This window comes from Gracilinanus agilis, chromosome 4, assembly GCF_016433145.1.
Source record: "Gracilinanus agilis isolate LMUSP501 chromosome 4, AgileGrace, whole genome shotgun sequence".
In the NCBI taxonomy this organism is placed as follows: Eukaryota; Metazoa; Chordata; class Mammalia; order Didelphimorphia; family Didelphidae; genus Gracilinanus; species Gracilinanus agilis.
In genome coordinates, this window is record NC_058133.1 from 332,498,582 (window position 1) to 332,519,512 (window position 20,931).

The following is a 20,931-nucleotide window of genomic DNA, read 5'->3' on the forward strand; positions in this document are numbered from 1 at the left end:
GAGGCTGTAGCAAGGAGGGAAAAACAAGCCAAGAACAACCCACCCCTCTCCCCTCTGACATATCTGTTGTCTTAGGTTCAGAACCTAAGTCAAGCCAACATTCAGATGCTGAGATCCTGCCTGGGCAAATAGTAGTACAAGCCAACCCATATCCCTTGAAATTTCAAATCTGTGAGAAGTCCAGAGTTCCATCCCAGGGCAGAATGGACTGAAGGGGTCTGATCCCTATGGGCCCAGGGAGAAGCCAGGAATCCCAGTTTGGGTTTGGGATGAGGATATAGTTCACACTTTGGGGTGAGGACATAGTTCACAGACTCCCCATCCCCATTTTTCTGTCCAAAAACTAAGGGCAGAGCTCCAAAACAGGGCAATCAAGGGTGTGTCTGATTAGATCAAGTATACAGTGAGACCAAAAAATTGAACCTAAGCCTGGGGCTAGAATTTGATCAAAAACATTTGTATAGGCTAGAACAGGGATTAGTAAACAACAACCAGTGAGTCAAATCCAAACTAATGCTTGTTTTTATATGGCTGGCAAGTTAAAAATGGTTTTTAAAAATGTGAAAACCATTCTAAACTCATTTCATTACAAAATATATGGAGAGCTAGATTTTAGCCTGTTTGCCATAGTTTGCCAAAACCTGGGTAGGTCATTGGTTAACTCAGAGATAAATATGAAGCAAGGAATGAGAAAAATGTCATTTAAACAACAACAACATTAAGAAGTGAGTATCCAAGAAGAGTTCATAACCCTGGCTTTACCCTTACTATCCCTTGACTCTATATATTCAATCAGTTGACAAGTATTGTCCATTCTATTTCCATAACATCCCATTCCTTTTGATCACATGGCCACTACCATGGTTTAGGCCGTCATCATCTCTTCCCTGGACTACTCCACAAGTTTCCCTAATCAGTTTCCCCACTTCAAATTTCTCTCTTTATCTATCCTCCACACAGCTACCAAAGGAGTTTTCCTAACATAGAGGTCTGATCATGTCTCTCTTCTACTCAATAAACTCCAGAGGCCTAGAACTGACTCAAGGTCAAATATAAACACCTCATTTTGGTATTTAAAGCCCTTTAAAACCTAGTACTAACCTACCTTGGGTCTTATTGCTATTCTTTCCACATCTTTGGTTCTTTATTTGTACTCCCTCTTCCCTTCTTCTTTTATAATCTTTGTTTCCTTTAAAATTTAGCTCACATACCACTTTGTATGTGAATCTACTCCTGATGCCTCAAGTAGTTGTCTTGCTGATCAAAGTTAACATATTTATTTTGTATATATTTACATATGTAAATGCTTTCCTTCTAACCTCCAACAAAATGTAAACTCTTTCAGGTTAGGTGATTTTATTTTTATGTTTTACCCCTAGTGCTTAGCATGGTTCTTATTCATTGAGGGCCAGGGAAAGAGAAAAAAGAGCGGGGTTGTGAGAAAGTTCTGAGAATTTCCTCACATATGTATTCTTCCTAAAGCTTTTACCTTCTGTCTTAGAATCAATACTGGGTATTGGTTCTAAGGCAGAAGAGTAATAAGTAAGGGCTAAGCAATTAGAGTTAAGTGACTTCCCTGGGATCCACAGGTAGGAATTGTCCGAAGCCACATTTGAACTCAAGACCTCCCATTTCCAGGCCTGGTTCTCTATCCACTGAGCCACCTTGCTCCCCTAACATTGATGTATTTTCATGAATGACTCACAAACTATGTTGGTTACATTAAAAAGTGGCTCATATTTCACAATCTAGTACCATATATTTGTGAGGTTCTGTTGTCTAATGTCAGTGACATTGCAACTTCAGATCATAATATCCTTTCTCCAGATTTTGGGATGGAGAGAGATTTTGCTATCATGTTATAATGGCTCATGAGAATGCCTCATGAAATTCTGTGATTGATGGCTGGTACCTACCATATACAATGAATATTAATTAACTTATTAAAATATAAACTGTTTTATAATATAAATAATTAATCTTTATTAAGCTGCCTATTTATGATATAAAAGACAAAGTGAAATTTGTCATTAACAGAAAATGAAAGATTCCCCCTCCTGCTGAGATTCATTATCACTTTGTAATGGAGAAACCCAGTATTTTGACAGTTTTTTTTCTTTCCAGAAGCAAGTGAAGATTGAAATGTAAAAAGTCTTGAACCTAATAAATGTTTTGTACTAACTACCCTTCTGATCTTGGTTCCATCACTGACAATATTTTATAATCATTTCATAATGTACTTCAAAACCCCTTTCATTTGTACTATAATTCTTATTCAAAAACTATTTCACAAAATAATGAATCCCAGTTCTGACATATGTATATGAGAAAAGAATGGAAATTTAAATAGTATTAGGAACCATTTTAAACTTATTAACACATTTCCATAAAAGGACAATTTTCCTTTGAATTTAATTAATCTTCGTTTAAATAAAACTGCAACGGTAACTTCCTCACTTCAGATTAGTAACAGTTATATGATTTTAAAGCTCTCTATATTAGAAATTTAGGTAATAAATCCCTTAATTTAATCCAACTTCTTCTTATAGTATATTTAATGATTCTTTTATTTTCTCCTTTTTCATTTTTGAAACAAAATATTTGGTTTTCCTTTTATTAAAAAAAGTCATACTATATATTATTTTGGCTTCCCTGCCCCCAAAATTCCAATATTCAGCAGTTTCATAGTTTTAATTTCAAAGTTGTTAATGTCTTAATTTTACAATTCTCTCTTTGTTGTTTAGTTGGGGGTTGTTTTATTTCTGTGCCAATTCAATGATTAGTTCTTTTTCCCCTTTTAGTTTCTCCCAAGAGCTAGTTTAGTTATATCCCATAAATTTTTATAATGATCATTATTGTCATTTTGATCAAATCTTCATTTGTTTCTATAACTTGTTCTATGACCAATCTGTTACTTAGAATCATGTTAGCTTCTAAGTACTTTTCTTCCTCAATGACTCTTTGTTGAATATAATTTTAATTGGGTTGTGAACAGTAAATGATGTATTATTTCCGCTTTTCAACATTTTCACTGAGTTCTTTGTGCTCAAGTCAATTTTTGTAAAGGTGTCATGAACAGTTAAAGGGGTCTATAAATTCCTTCCTATTACCATTCAGTAACTGCAAGGGATCTTTCATCTATACTTTTTCTCTAAATTCTGTCAAGGTCTTTGACTTTTTTGTTCGTCTTTTGTTTGGATTTCTCTAAGTCTGAAAGAGGTACAGAGAGGTTTATCCCACAATTATAGTTCTATGATCTGTTTCTCTTCTCCCCCCCCCCCCACTCCAAAAATAGTTCAATTAATTTTTCCTTCAAATATTCAGATATTATGCTCCTTGGAATACATATAATATGTACTGATGTTTTATCTATAAGGCCATTAAGCATAATGCCATTGTTTGTGTGTCTATATTTACAGAAGCTTTATCTAAAATCAAGATTGGTATCCTTGATCTTTTTGTCTATGTGAATCTTTGTGTTTCAATGGTATTTTTTTCATAAGCAACACTGTTGAATTTTGTTTTCTAATCCATTTTATCCTCTTCCTTTTTATGGGTCCTCCTTCAGCACTGGTCTTGACTCTCTAGACTTTGCCACGATATTTCAGCTGTTTCTTACCTTAGAAGGTCCGTTTATCTCGCTCCTCTGTGGCTTTCTCATCCTGAAGGATCACTTTGTCTCTGCTTACCCCTTCAACTGGTGAGCTCCTCTTAGAACCTCCATTTGGAGGAAGTGCTCAGGTCAGTCATTCTTCATTCCTCTCCTAGCTACTGTCTTGTCTATCTGAACTTTGCCAACCCGCTCCTATCAAGGTTCTTTCCTTCCCCCCTACCCCTCCCTGACCATGTATTGATGTAAACTCCTTAAGAGAGGGACTGTCTTTGTTTTTTATTGTATTTATATTCCTAGCACTTATCTCAGAGTTTGGTACATCTTAAGTGCTTAATAAATGTTTTATGACTTAAAATATGAGTGGATTACTCTCATTCACATTTACAAATTATGATCGCTAATTGTGTTTTTGTCTCCATCCCATTCCCTTGCACTTTTTCTTCTCCTTACTCCACTGGAAATTAATAACTAAAACAAATTCCATGGCATCTCTTATCTTTCTCCTTCTGCTACCTATGATTACAGGATTTTACTTTCTTCCTTTCCTTTACATTCTCTATGCCTGTTCCCCCCACACAGCACTCCAACAACTCTCCTTTTCTTTATGTTGGCAGCTGTTAAATCTTGTGTTATTCTTACTGTGACTCTTTGGTATTTGAATTTTTTCTTTCTAGCTGCTCAAAGTATTTTTTTCTTCGACCTAGAAGCCCTGAATTTTGCTATGATATTAGTTGTTTTCATTTCTCGGTTTCTTTCTGGTTGGGTGTATTCTTTTGATTTGTAATTTGCACCCAAATTCTAAGGGTTCTGAATAATTTTATTTTATAATTTTTTTTGAAATATAGTTATCAAGCAAGAATTTATGATCATACTTTCATATAATTTGATAATTTTTTAGATTACTATTTCTTGGTTTGTTTTTGTTTTAGTATTTCTGACATGTTCTTTCAGTTTTTCAGTTTTGTGGTTTTGTTTTAATTCTTTTCACACTGAATTGCTGATTTCTGTTTGACTCCTAATTTTCAGGGCTTTCAGTTCCTGGGTGAGTTTTTCCATTCTCTAGTCTAAGGTGCCAATATTTCTTGTCACTTTTTTCCTCCCTTGGTATCTCTTGCTTGATTTCTTTGTATTTTTGTATTTTTTTTCCCACCAAAGTTTTAATTAGACTTGTTATAAGGTTACTCTCTTCCTGAGTGTTATCTCTCTGGGCATCTCTCAGTCCAAAGGATTTCATCATAATATTAGGTGTCTTCCTGGTTTTCTCATTTCAGCAGTATAAATGTCTAAATTAGTGGAAGAGAAGAATCCTGTGTTTGGGTCAGGGTCTACTCCTGCACTCGTTCCTGGAGTGGGCAGGACATATTTAGTCCTCTATATGACAGCCAAAACTAGTTCCCTTTTTCATCTTTTAGCTTCTTGAACATCTGTTCATCCACAGGCTTTTTTTTCTTCTCTTTTCATTTGATAGCTTGATTGGTATGTGTAGGAAAATATAAGTAATGGGGTCACCAGGGATATTAAAAATCAACACTCTCTGGGATGTAAGAGAGACTAAAACTGATCACTGAAGTCTTGTACAGCTACACCACTCCCAACTGGAAAAATAACAGCCAACTGTCACTCTGGCCAGAGGCCTTGAATTAACTGACAAGGTAACAAGGTGAAATTGGGTTTTAATTAGAAACAACTAAAAGGAGGGATAGGAATGACTACTCTAAAATCTTAACACCTAATAACAAAACCCAAAGGGACAAGGAAGGACTTATTCACTACACTAATTTAAGCTATCTAACTAACAAGGCCCAAGGAGCTATACTGGAGTCTCTGGGTTTCTGCCTCAAACCTGGAACCTGCCAGGCTTGAGTATAGCTGGGGCTTTTGTGGCTTTTGGATTTCTCACTGCAATCCACTGATGATGTCTGGATGCCAGGAGCTACAGTTGTCTCAGGAACTAAGCAGTAAGGGTTTTGCTTGAAGCACTGTCCTCTTCTCTTGTTCTTTCCTTAAATGCCACACCACACAGGATCCCAGGGGAAAACAGGATGCAAGGTGTCCTTTGCTCTGAGGTCTCCCAGGCTGGCAACAGTTTTTGCCTACCACTAATGGAGTCCACACACAGAACACACAGATAGACTTCCTCCTCCTTCATTCCAACCTGGAATTCCCAGCTCCAACTCCTTCCTGCTAGCTATTTCCTAATTAATATATAATCAATACCTAATAACTAGCTAATCTAATCTTACTCATAACATATGGCACTAAATAAATAAATTAATTTGACTAACATTACCATCTTTAACTCATTATCATTTCCACAAAACCCATCCACTACCCTATATAAAGGTATGGGAACTGGATATGAAAGGGAACCAGATTCTTATAGTTACCCGAGTTCACAAACTTGGAGTTATTCTCTAATCCTCTCCCTCATTCTATAAATTGCCAAGTCTTATCTATTTTAACACACACACACACACACACACACACACACACAAAACAACTTTCTATAGCATCTCTTTCTAATTATGTGGCCACTATCTCAACTGAGGCCATATAACTTCTTCCCTGAATTATGATGATGATGATGATGATGATGATGATGATGATGATGATGATAATGGTCAGCTAAGATGGTCTCCCTGGCTCAAGCCTGTCCCCTCCTCCCCCAATCTATCCTCCATGTGTTATTCTGAAAGCCTTTGTCTGACAACATCACTTCCCTATTTGGTAAAATCCAGTGGCTCCTTCTCTGGGGTCAAATATGAACTCCTTAGTTTGACATTTAAAGTCTTTTAAAACCTTGTTCCAACCTTACATATGATATTCCCTTTTATACATTTGGTGGTCCAGCAAACCTAATCTTGCTGTTTCTTACATGTGTCATTTCATCTCCTACCTCTAAGCTTTTGTTTATGTTGTCTTCCATGCATAATCTCATCACATTCTTGGCACTCCTAGTTTCCTTCAAAACTCAGTTCAAATGGTACATCTTACATAAAGCCTCTCCTAATCCTCCTAGATATTAGTGCTCCCTCCCCCATTACTTTGGATATAACTTATTCAATATATACTTGTATGTATATATGTTGTCAAACCCTTAACTTGGAACAGAGGAGTCAGGAGCCCCAAATCAGAATAAATAAACCAGAAGAGCCAGGAGTCTATAAATTGCATCTTTAACTGGACAAGACAAAGGAATGTGTTCACTGAGACACCAAGGATACCAAACAAAGTATGAATGCTGAATATCCATCATAGCTTGGATGCTTTTAAAGCTAAGAACCTCAAAGTGAAAGGGAAGAAAGATGGGCGCAAAGTACAAAGCAAGGCAAACGACATCATGAGTATAAAACTGACTGGTTACAGAGTTGAGGCATAGGAACCAACAGGATTGGTTGGAAATTTGGTAATGGGGTTTAGCAACAAATTCCCTCTTTTCTCATGGAACTAAAAAAAAGTTCATTACTGGAGTCCAGGCACAAGACAGCAGTCCAGATTTTTGGACAGCAAACCAGACATCCTTGAAGGACAGCCTGGTGACTAAAAGTATCAGGCCCTCTCTTTCTTTCTCATATAGTTCTCCAAGGCCAGAAAACATTCCTTGTGTCAGGAAAAGAGCAATGATTAGCAAGAGAGCTGGCTTTCTAAACTTAACCCATTATAGACCAGCTGACTTATGAATGAATGTCCAAAACACAAAGCCATAACTTAAACAGTTAAAGGAAGTAGGGAAGAGCAAGGCTTTGGTCCTTAGCTTATGTGTGTGATTATCCAAAGCCTCCTCTGAAAATGGGAGTTCTACTAAAGGAGTGGCAGAATTAATTTTTATATTATTGGTTCTCCTCATATAATTTAAGCTCCGACAGAATAGGGCTAACTTTGTCACTGAATCCCCAAACCCTTGCACATAGTAAAGAGATTGACTTTCAATACCACGGTCATTCTCTGTAATGATGCAGGCCGAAAGGTATTTTGTTAGTCCATTCTGTGATATTCTCATCCAAGTCCTTAAATATACACATTTATTACAGAGAGTATTCCCAATGTACCACGGGTATTCAAGTTCTTCTGACAAGATAAAGATATTAAAGGAACCCATAGTGTAGCCATCCACTATTTCTTACTCTTCTCAGGTGAGTTTTTTTCATCTTCTTTTTTGATAAGATATTTCTTTGATAGCATTTTTTATGACATTTGTCCTCCTCAAGTCTACAATAAGCCTTTTTATGCAGTTTAGGTGAGTATTCCTTTAAAATCTTTGTAATTTTTCATCAACATTCATCAAAGACATTCTTAAGAAAGATATCAGAAGGGAATAGCACTTTTTCAAATATTACTTAACAGATCACAATTTTCCCATTAAAAAAACTAACTGAAAGAGTCAAAAATTATACAAAATTGCACTGTTTATTTTTTGATATTTTTTAAAGCACATTTTAAGTGGTCAAACAAAACTTTACCTTAAAGATTCTCTTTTTAATAAGCTAGGGATAACATGTATAAAGGTTATCAAGATTCTTGGTCCTCTGATTCTTAACAACAAGTGAAGGATAAAAGATGAATACTCATCAAAAATTTTTCCCTCGGGGGCAGCTGAGAAGCTCAGTGGATTGAGAATCAGGCCTAGAGACAGGAGGTCCTAAGTTCAAAACCAAGCTCAGATACTTCCCAGCTGTGTGACTCTGGGCAAGTCACTTGACCCCCATTGCCTACCCTTACCACTCTTCCACCAAGGAGCCAATACACAGAAGTTAAGGGTTTAAAAAAAAACAACAACTTAAAAAAAATTTTTTTTCCCTCTAACATGAAAGAGATTCTGTATAAAGGACAAGTCAAAGAGGGGAAATGAGGTTCTAGAGCTACCTCAGTCTGTAGATGATAATCTTTTGCTTGTACCATACTCCAGAATAATGTGGAACTGGCTAATAAGAACTCTAATTATTCAAAAAAGCCAAGTATCCACACAAGAAAAAAATAAAAATTAAGACTATCTATTAAGTTTGTGTCTTTACACATACACATACATATACACATGTATACTGAACCGATACTGAAAATGGAAATAAGTTGAGCTTCAGAACTGAAAAGGAAGATTTGCTAGACTGCAGTCTCTTAATGATACTATAATAGGTATAGGCTTTAAAAGTATAAAGGCAAATTTTTGCAAGTATATTAGGGAAAGCTTTGGCTGGAAGTCATGGACATTCTGAATAGAATGCAGGGGGTAGGGAAGAAAGAGCTAAGCAACAGACTGTTTTGTGAGGGGTTTGGAGCAGAACTGCAATCAGCAGTCCCTTTTTGATCTGGGATCTTGGAGATCTATGAAGGTTGTAAAGACTGAAGATAACATACTGTAATTCAACTCTGAGTAGGGAAGAGGACTGAGTTCTGGTGGACAGTTTCCAGACATCTCTCCCTAACTGGTTACTTTTGGATCATTGGCTATGGACGAACTGGTTCCTGGTATCCTGAAGACATCTCTGGATCAGTTGTGAGAACCCAAATCCAAGCCCTCTTCCTCAGGTCCTTAGCCAAGCTGTCAAACCTGTCAGAAGTCAGGTTGGCTAAGGAACTTACCCTTTTGACTCCAGTCCTGGGCAGTTAGACATAGTTTCACCTCATCCCCTCTCCTATCCTCTCGAAAAACAATTAAACTGTTTCCCTGTGTGTTTTCTTTGTACTTTGAAGTTTCCATAGTGTGTATTTATTATACTCTGAGTTTATCCCTTGTCTAGATGGAGCAGGGTGACAGGCCTAGTTGTCACTTCTGTCATCAGTCATTTTCCTTAACAGTTAAACCCAGTTTCCTTAACTTGTTAAATCCCCATCTATTGTCCATTCCTGTCTCCTACTCACCCTTTTGAACCCACATATAATATTTAAGTTAACTCCCTGGTTTTCCCCATAAGAATACTAAGTTTCCCCTAGAAAAATTTCACCTTTTCCCCCCCATAATTATTCTAATGGTGACACTAAATATCAAATGGTTCACTATATTTTTGTTGCTTGTGATGTTATTTTGATTAGCCCAGTAACTTTTGATAAAGTATAGAATTTTGATGTTAAGTGAATGATATGAAAAGGAAAAATATAAATTTACTTATTTCATCAAAAGAATTAAAATAGAATTATAGCATGTCAGTGTCAGACTAAGAAATTAAGAATACTTGGTATTTAAAAAAAAACATGATCAAGTAATAATAATCAGGGTACTCAAGCACTAAAGTTATTATTTTGTTAAAATAGTCATGCCCTTTGGGTAACCAAAAGATTCACCATTCTTCACAACATTATTATAGAACATGATGTTGCACTCTTAAATGCTTATCAGATTGGATAAAGAGTCAAATTACATTTTAAAAAACCATAAGAAAAATAAGTAATCATACCTTAATTTGTGCAAATGGTCTTTCATAACCTCCAACATAAAGAAGGCCAACATTCTGGGGAAGCAGCCTACAATTTAAAAAATAATCATTTTCTTATCAACATTTCTGAAAAAAAAATAGGTACTGAATTAAAACTAATATCTATGTTACTTTCATGTAATGATAAAATTATCCAAAGAAGCATTCTGGTATTTCAGAAAATAGTAGATTAAAGAAGACATTTGCTAAAAAGAAAAACCTATATATAGAGTAATTCTAGTAAAATCACACTCTGTGTGGAAAGGGGAAAGGGTAAAAAGAATTTAAATGTTTGGTTTTTTTAATCTCTAATTCTCTAAACTGTACAAGTATTAAAGTAAGATTTTACTAATATATATCATAATAATAGAGGCAATTTGTTAAAATATTGTTAATATTGTTTAGTATTTGTCATCTTTGACTCCTTCCCTTCTTTGATTTCCTATATAAAACAAGTAACCAAGTCCTACTGAATAACCTTTTTTCTATATGCATTATAGCCAATACTAACCTAGTTCAAACTGTCATGATGCCACTTCTGGATTACTTTAATAATGTTCTAACTGATCCTCCTTTAATTTGATCTAACACAAACACTATGGAAAATTTAATTAATCATATTAAAATAATATCTTCATCTTGTATCACTTTATTGCTTAAAAAACTTAAAATCACTCTCTTTTACTTTTAGGATCAAGTTCAATTTCCTCACCTTGGTAGTCAAAAATTTTTGTCATCTAGTTGTAATTTACTATTCTACCTTATGTGGTAGTACTACCCTATAAAAATCTTCTACAGTAAACAAATTGATGCCTTTCCTATCTCAAACATTTATACTTTCTCCTTTACACCCTCAAAGTAGCTTGTATTTGTTGATATCTGTATGTACTAGATCCCCAACAAAATATAATTTCCTTGAAGGTAAGGATTGTTTTGATTTTGTCTCAGCTTTTAGTAGAATGTCTAGCACATAGCAGGCACTTAATAATGCTTGCTGAATTTCCCCAGAAAAGGTTGTGCTCACTTCTACCCTTTTGTATCATGTTCCCACAGATAAAAAGTTCTACTCCCTCAGCAAAAACTAATTAATCCTAATTCTTGATGGTATTAATCTGTATATGTATTATTTTCCAAATCAAATATATAGTAATTGATCATAGGCTGTTTTGTACTGTTCTCTATTTGCTTCCTTTGCACATATCTTATCTCTCTTCAATGGACATTTCTCAAGGGCAGACTGACACATTTCTTGAATACTTCAAAGGTCTATGCTCAAAAAAGGTATTCAATAAGCATTTCTTAAATTTAATCAAATGAACAGGATTCACAACACCAACATGAGAAGAGGAATTCCCTGTAGATTTCCTCTAGATGTTCCTGTTTGCATTTGGCTTTGTATTGATTATATCAAGCCACAAGAACACTAAAGGTTTCATCTGTGAGAACCATGACAATGTTAAAGAGAGTAGCCTAACAATCCACAATGTAGTGGGGTTGGGGTAGGGTGAAGAGAGGAACAGATAAATTAAAAAGTGCATACTGCCTAGGTTGTAAGATGCAGTTAAGATGGTCAATCTACTGAGTTGCATAAGTACACATATCTGGGACAGAAACTACAAATACACAACAAATTGGGTCCAGAACTGAAAAGATGAAGAAAAAGGGCTATATTGCATTTGAGAAAATACACTATGCTCTTTCAGTGATCCCTGACACAAAACTTTTCTCTTTATAATACCAACATTCCTCCATTGATACTATATTACTAATTATCATAGAACATAATGACCTCTGAAGAATGAAAACTGGATGAATCAAATAGCAATGGAGGGTTGCATGGAGGCTATACAGATGTTATATCATATTACTAAGTAGAAAGAGATAAAACATCAAGAAAACAGATGGTTTCTAACAGTGAGATTATTATCCATCTAAATAATCGGAATTGTAGTACAGAAACTGGAGCACTAAACAAGCATGTATTAAATACCTTCTATGTACTAAGTACTGTGATAAATGATGAGTAGACAAATACAAAAGACAATCACTATTCTCGAGGAGCTCATAGCCTAAATGAAGGAGACAACACAATACCATGCATGTACAAACAAGATATATTCAGGGCAAACTAGACATAAATAACAGAAGGAAGGTACTAGCATTAAATGGTATCAATAAAAGTTTTCCTTAGAAGCCTTGGGATTTTGGCTGGGACTTGAAAGAAGTCAGAGAAGAGAAGAGGAAATAAGTAATGAGAGAAGTTCCAGCATGGGGAAAGCCAGTGAAAATAAATAGAGAAAGGAGAAAAGTCTTATGCATAGAACAACAAAGAAGTCAGTGTCACTGGATAATAGTCATCAGAAATTCCCTAAAATCACATACCAAGCAACATATTTTTATGTAAAATTAGGTAAAACCTATATAGAGATACATTATAATGAAATAATGAAAAAGAATAATGATACCAAAGAAAATGGAGAAGTGGAGACAAAAATCACTTACTACAGGGCACATATATTCAAAATCTATAAGTAAACCTTTTTGTCAAAATAATTTTAAGCTAGACAACCTAATTTAAGAGACTTTACATCCAAAAAGTTTATCTTACTTGAATATCAAAGAATGTTTTCACACTTTCTCTGGTTGCAATTCTAGTTCTTACAATTCTTTCCTTGGTTATTAAAGTGAACAAATGAGGACAATATTATGCACTGAAAAGAAATAGATCATTTGGTATATATTCTCTCAACTCTCTTCTATGCTCCACTACCCCTCCCCCATGCCCCCAGTTTTTAAAGCAATTTCACCTCTTATTTTCTGCCTTTTTTTTTGTCTCAGAGGAATATTTTGTTTCTATGCCAAGTGAAGGCTAATATTTTTTGTGCCCTTAACACTTCTCCAGATCACAACACTAGCAATCATCAATTTTCCTTCATGGATGGATCTACAATCAATTTTGTGTCATTGGCTCCTCCTCATTTGCTTGCATATCCTTTTAGATCTACTTTCATCTTTTCCACTAACAAGCTCATCTTGCTACTTCTTTTCATTGCTAAACTTTTTGTACCTCTATTTCTTCTACTCATTTACCTTTCAAAACCCTTTGCAATCAGACTTATATCTGATGAAATTGTTTTCTCAGATTCATCAATGACTGGTGATTATATTATCACCAAATCTAAATTCAAATAATTTTCCTCAGTATTCATCTTTTTTTAATCTCTCTGTAGCTTTTGATACTTCTGACCATCTTTCTCTTTCAAAAACTAAAATGGAAAATGCCACAATCATGCAATATGGGATGACAAATTAAAAATAGTCTATGAAAATTTTAAATATCTCACATATTTATTAAAAATATAAATTTAACATTAGATATGTAGGGTACTTAATTATTTCTGTTTAAAAAAAGTTTGTGGATGGCTTCGCAATCTCTTTTTAAGATAAAATTATCATTGTTTACAGACCTGGAAACTCAAAAAAAGGAAAAAAAATCAAGAAATTGAGAATTTGATACATATAACCTAATTATTCTCACAACCTGGTAGAAAATATGTCAATGATCTGTTTCATAATATTTTCCCATACAAGTTGTGAACCTTAGAGCTATATTTTCTACATCATTAGAAAATCTATATACATGCTTTACTTTTCAAATTCTGTACATTTTCATTCATGTCATTTTTTGTTCCTTCACTGGCAACTCATTGGGCTCTCCTAAGCAATATAATTTGAAGACCTGATAACTCTTTAGAAAACTAGTATTTAACCTACATTCCCATTTTTTAAAATGTAGCATATTACTAAAATAGATTCCTTATTTGAAAAAATGCTAATATATGCAGAATGGTATGTTTGAGGTTAAAAAATTATTGTGAGGTGGTTTAGTGGATTAAAAACCAGGCCTAGAGATTGGGGAGATACTGGCTTCAAATCTGGCCTCAGACACTACCTTTTGTGTGACCCTGGGCAACCACTATTGCAAGCTTTTACCACCCTTCTGGCTTGGAACCAATACACAGCATTGATTATATAAAATGGAAGGTAAGGATTTAAAAAAAAAAAAACAACTTACTGTGGAGGCAATAAATATGACCTAGTACCTTAAGAATTCGTTTCTTTCATGACAAAAAAAAATAAATCTGGTTATAAGTCACTTTGGAAACAGCATATATACTACATATCAGAAAATAAAAAGAAACAAATATTAATGTATTTGTATCCTATAGAAACAAGAAAAATCCATAGTAGTACCTGGTAAAATTTATAAAAATAGGAAAAATCAAATTAAGAATAAGAGTGACTTTAAATCAAAATAAACTCTTGACAAGTGTTGGAGTGAATGTAGAAAAATGGAGACACTAATATACTGCTGGTGGAACTGTGAATTGATCCAACCATTTTGGTGAATAATTTGGAATTATGCCCAAAGAATTATTACTCCTTGACCCAGAAATACCACTATTAGGTCTATTTCCCAAGGGTATCAGGGAAAAAGGAAAAGAATATATATGTTCTGAAATATTAATAGCAGCTATCTTTACAACAGGACAAAGAACTAGGAATTAAAGGGATGTCCATTGCTTTGTATATTCCATTTCAATTATTTTAAACTAAGTACATAATAGCTTCAGCTTTTAGGGTGATTATATCATCCTTTTTACTCATGTTGCCCTTCCAGACCACTAAAACATGTCTTTTCCTATAAAATTTTTAACCCTAAAGATTCACACTCTTCAAGTTTTTCCTTAATTTCATTTTGTTACTTTCAATATGCTAGCTATTCCTTCTAGCTTTTTATTATCCACAAATAAGCATGCCTTGTGTATTTTTGTTTAACAGAATCAAATCATTCTTTAAAAAAAAAAACTAAACATTAAAATATTTTTTAAAAATAAAGCAAGATCTTGTATTTGATATACTTTAAAGACAACTATAACGAAAGAGTCTATTTTTAAAAACTATTTAGTATAACAGGTTGAGATTTTCCAAATGCTCCTAACTTGTGGAAATTTAACAACTTCATCAGTAAATCATTTGTGGATTTTTGCTTACTATTAGAAAAAACAAGATGGTTCAGGGGGATAGAATGTGGAAGTTGGAGTCAAAAAGACCCAAGTCCAAATCTTGCCTAAAAACAGCTATGGACTCTAGGCAATTTAACTTACCATTCCATGTCTATGATTCTTCATCTTAAAAACAAGGTTAATTTTTGTAAGGATTAAATAAGTTATTATATCACATCAATGTGCAAATCTTAACATGTAGTATTAATGTTAGCTATTATTATTTTCATCAGTTTTTTTAATCATGTCTTTTCAATTCATGATTATTAAAAAGAGATTGGTCTAAAATCCATACAAGAAAACTAAATGGATGAAAAATTCCTACTGCTCAAACAATGGTGTATATAGTTGGTGTATGCTAGCTTAACAATAAATTAGGACAAGAGTTGGAAGAAGAGATGGGATTAGGGGTTAGACTCCATTTGGGAAATGGTAGAGAACTTTTAATAAAGCCAAGCTTGATCTTTAAAAAATCAAATTAAAAAAGCACATACTCTTTAAAAAAAAAAAACATTCTAGTGATATTGTATGATTGTGGATTTCAGAATGAAACAATCTAAGAATCAAAGTTATAGGTGTCTTAAAGGATAATGGAGAAAGATGATTATACAAGAAGTGGTAGAAGAATATCATTCAGAAAACGTATAACCAAAAAAAAGGGGTGGGGGATGATAATAGGTAGAAAGCTGTTAACACTGTAAGATTACTAGCTATAATATTCTATTTTAAAATATTAAAATAGCTATCACTGTGATTTTTTAATGCTCTAAGTCTATTAAGTATGTGCTGTTAACTGTTATTAATAGTGATTGTATTAATTATGGTGGTACCAATTAAATCTTTTGTAAATTTCAGGCAGGGTATTCCTACATTATAATTAGTTTAAATTTAAAAGTGATATACTTTTTGAAACAGGGAACCAATCTGTTAATATACAAGTATAGTACTGTGGAGAGTGGCAATCCTTAAGGTATAGTCATAAATCAAGTATTTGAAGAAGAATGAACATAGGTAGGTGAATAGATACCTACTTAATTTCCAAAGACCTTTATTTCTTTTCCATTAAATTATTGGCAAACGTTTATTCTTTAGAATAATAAGGGCCCTATATCTTAAGAGAATTAAAGTTGTTAAGGGAATAGTCTTTGGAATAAATCTAATATGGTGAAAATATAGAATTAATGGAGATGAGCACAAGGGTTTATATAAAAAACTGAGAAAGTAAAATGCAACTACATTAATAATGGATATATGATGTTCCAAATCTTGAAAGACCATTAATTATGTTTATAGCTGATAGTCATAGGAAATACAACTACCTGGAATCTATGCAGAAATAATTCTGAAATGAGTCTATAGTTATTATTCTAAATGGAAAGTTCATTTATTATTGGTTGTACTGCTTATGGTTTTAAGCATGAAGAGAGCAGGCTAAAAAATGGGTTTTTAACTATAATATCATTAAGCACATAAAGATCAATGGCTAAACTTCTACCCAATGATCCCAAGAATTATTTTTTTCTTTACTTCCAGCAAACCAAAAAGTGGGCATGACATGCTGCTATTAATATTAAATCTGAAATTTATGAATTCTCATATCTCTGGATATAACCCAACCCTGAGACTCTTCTGTATGGCACGTTTTCAGACTAAATGGTAAAATAATCTTTTTAATTACTCTCATTTTAATGATTTTATTCTATATAAAAAAGTATTCTAATTCAATATTAAGAATCGGGATGTAAGAGTTTAAAAATCAAATAGTTTCTGTGCTAAGGAAATCTGAAAAACAATCTATGTTTTAGTTTTGTCTATTTTTTATTGGACAAAAATATCCTCTTTTCAGATGGGTCAGAGTTTTACACTAGTCTTCCTTTTCCAGTGAGAAAATGTAGTAACATTATGCTAAAAAGTAATTCATGACAGAAAAAGAAGTATAAAAAGATACTCTAGAGACTGGAGACAGAGAAACTTAATGTGGCCTTGATGTAATTCAGAACTCATTTTTTCAAAGCAAATTACAGCACTAAGTCACATGTTACTAGCTGTTTCAATAATAGCTATGATCAATCAAAAAGAAAAATGCATTAGAGATTCCTATATTCTTTATTAAAAAGGAAGGTAGAATTACTTCATATCTGATTTTTTTTTCAGAGCAATTTAAACAAGACCTATTGTGCATGGCAATAGAACTATACAGAATGAAACTCTGATTGAGATATGGATTATAAAAACCAAAATGAAATCAATGGCCAAAGTGTCTTGTTCATGTTTTCATTACATTAGCCTCTTCCTTACTATTATTATAAGTTTGAATACCACTTTTGAAATATAAATTCCTTAAGCAATCTTTTCCTTGATGTGTAAAATATAACAACCACAGAATTTTAGGGTTTCTTAATGCCATGTAAATATTAGCTATCTTTCTTTTTTTTTAAATTTATTCTTTATATATATTATATTCCTTATATATTATAAAACTCTAATGGTAATGGCATAATTCACATTCATATTATTTAGAAACAATTCAACATGAATCTGCTTACATAATTCAGTCAAGATAGTCTTTTGTTCCAAGAGAATGGCACATTGAATAGTCCATATCTTTAAAGATGCTGCATAAGCATTTAATTCAATTGATTAAATTACGCTAAAGAATCAGAACAAATACCTTAACTTATTTTGTGCTTTCCTTTGAAAGGTTTAGTCCGAAAGAACTCACAACTAATTATATAATGTCTATAATAATTCTTATAATTACCTTAAACCTAAAATAAACTGACCAGCATGTTATTTTGCTTTAATTATTTCTGGTTTAATTGTTTTTATTACTAATTAAATTATCCTTGAGTTGTCTAGGCAAATTCATTTAAAACTGACACAAAATGTTAAATGATTTACACTTAATAATTAAACTACTATAATATGTTCCAAACATTAAAAATCTAATTTCAGATCCTAAAGCAAATGGGTAATAATAAGGAGACATGAGGTACCCACAAGTGAGGAGCCTTCTGATGATTTTAGGAAAAGCAATATAATATGCTCAAATTACCACACCTATTACAAACAGAATTGAAATAGCAGTTCTAAATTTGCATTTTGTAAAAACTTATATGTTAAGCTAAAGGCTTCATATTCCAGATGTGAAGAAAAATGTAATTATTTCTACTGAATGGGATAATGCTTAATGAATAAACACAAAGTATTCTTCAATTGATAGATTCTATTAAGTGATAAACGTGAACTCTGGAAGCAGACTACGGACCTTGTCACCTTTCAAATAGTATTTTCCAATAAAAGTATGAAAAAATAGCCATGTCATGTTTGTCTTTATTCCATACAATTTAATTAGGTTTTCAGATGAAATTCAAGCAGCATATGAAAAAATGGAATTAAATAAGAATAACAAGTTATCTTTTCTAACAAAAATTAATAATAAAAAGTTCCAAAAAATGAACAAAAAACCCTTTCTAAAGCCACATTACCCTATGGAAAGAGTTTATATCTATCTCTTATTGATTCTTGTAAGAAAGAAGGAACAGGGAACCACATGTTGAACTGGAAAAATAGCACAACCTCTTGGGTCTGTTTCTTCATCTGTCAAATGAAGGAGTTAGATTAGATTATCTCTGGGGTCCCTTCCAAGTTCAGATCTATAATCCAAAGATCTTCTAAAACCAGGGTTCAAAATCCCCCTTCTGTCATTTAATACTGATATAAAACTATAGTTAAGACATTTAATTTGAGTCTCAGGTAACTAAATACATATGTTACATAGTTTCAATCTGTGTTGTTGATTTTTCCAAATATTGATCCTAGTTAGAGAATGCTGCCCCTCATAGAAAATGTTCAAGACGTATCTCAAATCCACATTTCCAACACTTCATTCTCAACAGATAACACTACATCTTGCACTATGAGAGTCAACACAGTAGAGTGTGTACTAGAAGCCAGGAAAATATGGGTTCAAATCTTGGCTCATATATTTACTGGCTGTATGAACCTGTGCTAAATCCCAAGTTTCAATTTCCTCATCTATAAAATGGGAATAATAATAGCATCTAACACATTAGCTGTTGTGAGGGAAAATAAGAGAACCTTTATGAAGCTCTGAGTAAAACTTAAAGCACTACATAAATGGCAGCTGATAACATCTTTGTCACTATTATCATTGTCGTCGTCGTCATCATCATCATCATCATCATCATCATCATTCTACCTTACTCATCATCATCACCATCATCAAACTATTTTACTAAGTCTAGGTCCAAACTAAATAATCTTTTCTTAAGGAGGAAAAAAAAGTACAATAGTGTCCATAGCAATTCTATAGTAAGAAATGAACAAAAAACCATGAGGAGGATCAAGACACCAAGATTTCACAGCCTCTTGTCTGAAAACCTCCAAGGGAGTAGATTCCAGGACCACTCAAAGCAAGTCATTCCATTTCTGAATAGTTTTAATTGTTAGGAAGCTTTTCCTGACACCTATATTAAATTAGCCTTTTTGCAATTTGTGTCATGTTTCTGTTGAGTATTCTCTCCTCCAGGTGAATATTTCCAGTATTTACAAGTATGCTTCATCATGTATCCTATTTGTTCTCCTCTGAACATTCCTCAAATTGTCAATGCCCTTCTTAAAATGTGATATGCAGAACTGAATCCCCTATTATAGGTGAAGTCTGATAAAAGCAGAATACAGAGGAACTGTCACTTCTCTCTTCCCAAAAGCTATGCCACTCTAATATAACCCAAGACTTCGTGACCTTTTTTTACTATATCATACTGGTCACTCAAGATGAGTTTGAAACACAATAAGACTCCCAATTCTTTCTTAGAAGATATAACTTTCTAATCAAGATTTCCTTATCTTTTATTTGTGAAGCTTATTGTCCAAACTTAATTCTCTATGATATCTGGTTTGCTTGTGTTTGTGTTTATAATAAGAATATGAATTCCTATTCTTTAAGGGGGACATGGTATCAAATAGTTTAGCTATACTGTGAAAGAAGCTGGTATAACAATGAAAACAAGAGCCTGCACAGTGTGGCATAATGGAAAAAGTCCTGGATATGAAATCAGAAGAAACTTGAATTTTGAATTTGGATACTAAACACTGGGCATGAAACAATTTAATATCATTGAGCTGTGACTTCATCTATGAATTTGGAAGAATAATATTTTTATCATCTGCCTCTTGGGGTTAATTATGATGAAAATATTTTATAATCCTGAAAAGCACAATGTAAATGTAGACTACTACTTCTTAGCACTAGATAGTTCATAAAAATTTTTTATATTTTAAATCACTATATAAATGTGGGATACATATACTGTTCTGTGCTATAAATTATCAATGTTTTAGGGATTCAGAACTTTAAAAGTTTTCAAAGTTCAATAACTTTCAGTTTATACAAATCTTCTATGCTGAGATTAGTTTAGTTTCTTCAGGTATAGCCAGCCCAGTATTTTCCCATTCATCACCACATAAAAGATTCCTTCTTTATCACGGCTTTCCACCTTCTAAGAAAGAGAGTAAAAGGAAAAAAGAAGGAAGAGAAAAAGAAGATATTTACAAATGTAAGGGAGGGGGAATGACCAGATTTCTACTTTAATGTGACCCTAATTTGCAGTGTTTCCCATCTTTTCAAAAATGTTAATATGGGATGCAACTGGGTGGCTCAGTGGATTGAGAGCCAGGCCTAGAGTTGGGATGTCTTGGGTTCAAATGTGGATCCAGACACTTCCTAGCAGTGTGACCCTTGTAAGAACAAAGTGTGAGGAAAAGAATTTCTGCACAGAATGTTGCATGCTGGGATCATGAGCCAAGAGTGTCGGTTGGA

The 20,931-nt window shown here is 33.5% G+C and overlaps 1 protein-coding gene across 2 annotated transcripts in view; it reads right to left on the reverse strand.

Moving 5' to 3' along the window:
• The window catches only part of RNGTT (RNA guanylyltransferase and 5'-phosphatase), a 383,467-nt gene that overhangs the window by 58,095 nt on the left and 304,441 nt on the right, over positions 1 to 20,931 (reverse strand). For both annotated transcript variants that reach the window (XM_044676398.1, XM_044676397.1), the window contains one exon: positions 10,003 to 10,069. In XM_044676398.1, coding sequence (XP_044532333.1) covers positions 10,003 to 10,069 — 67 coding nt within the window. The remainder of the gene's footprint in view (positions 1 to 10,002; positions 10,070 to 20,931) is intronic.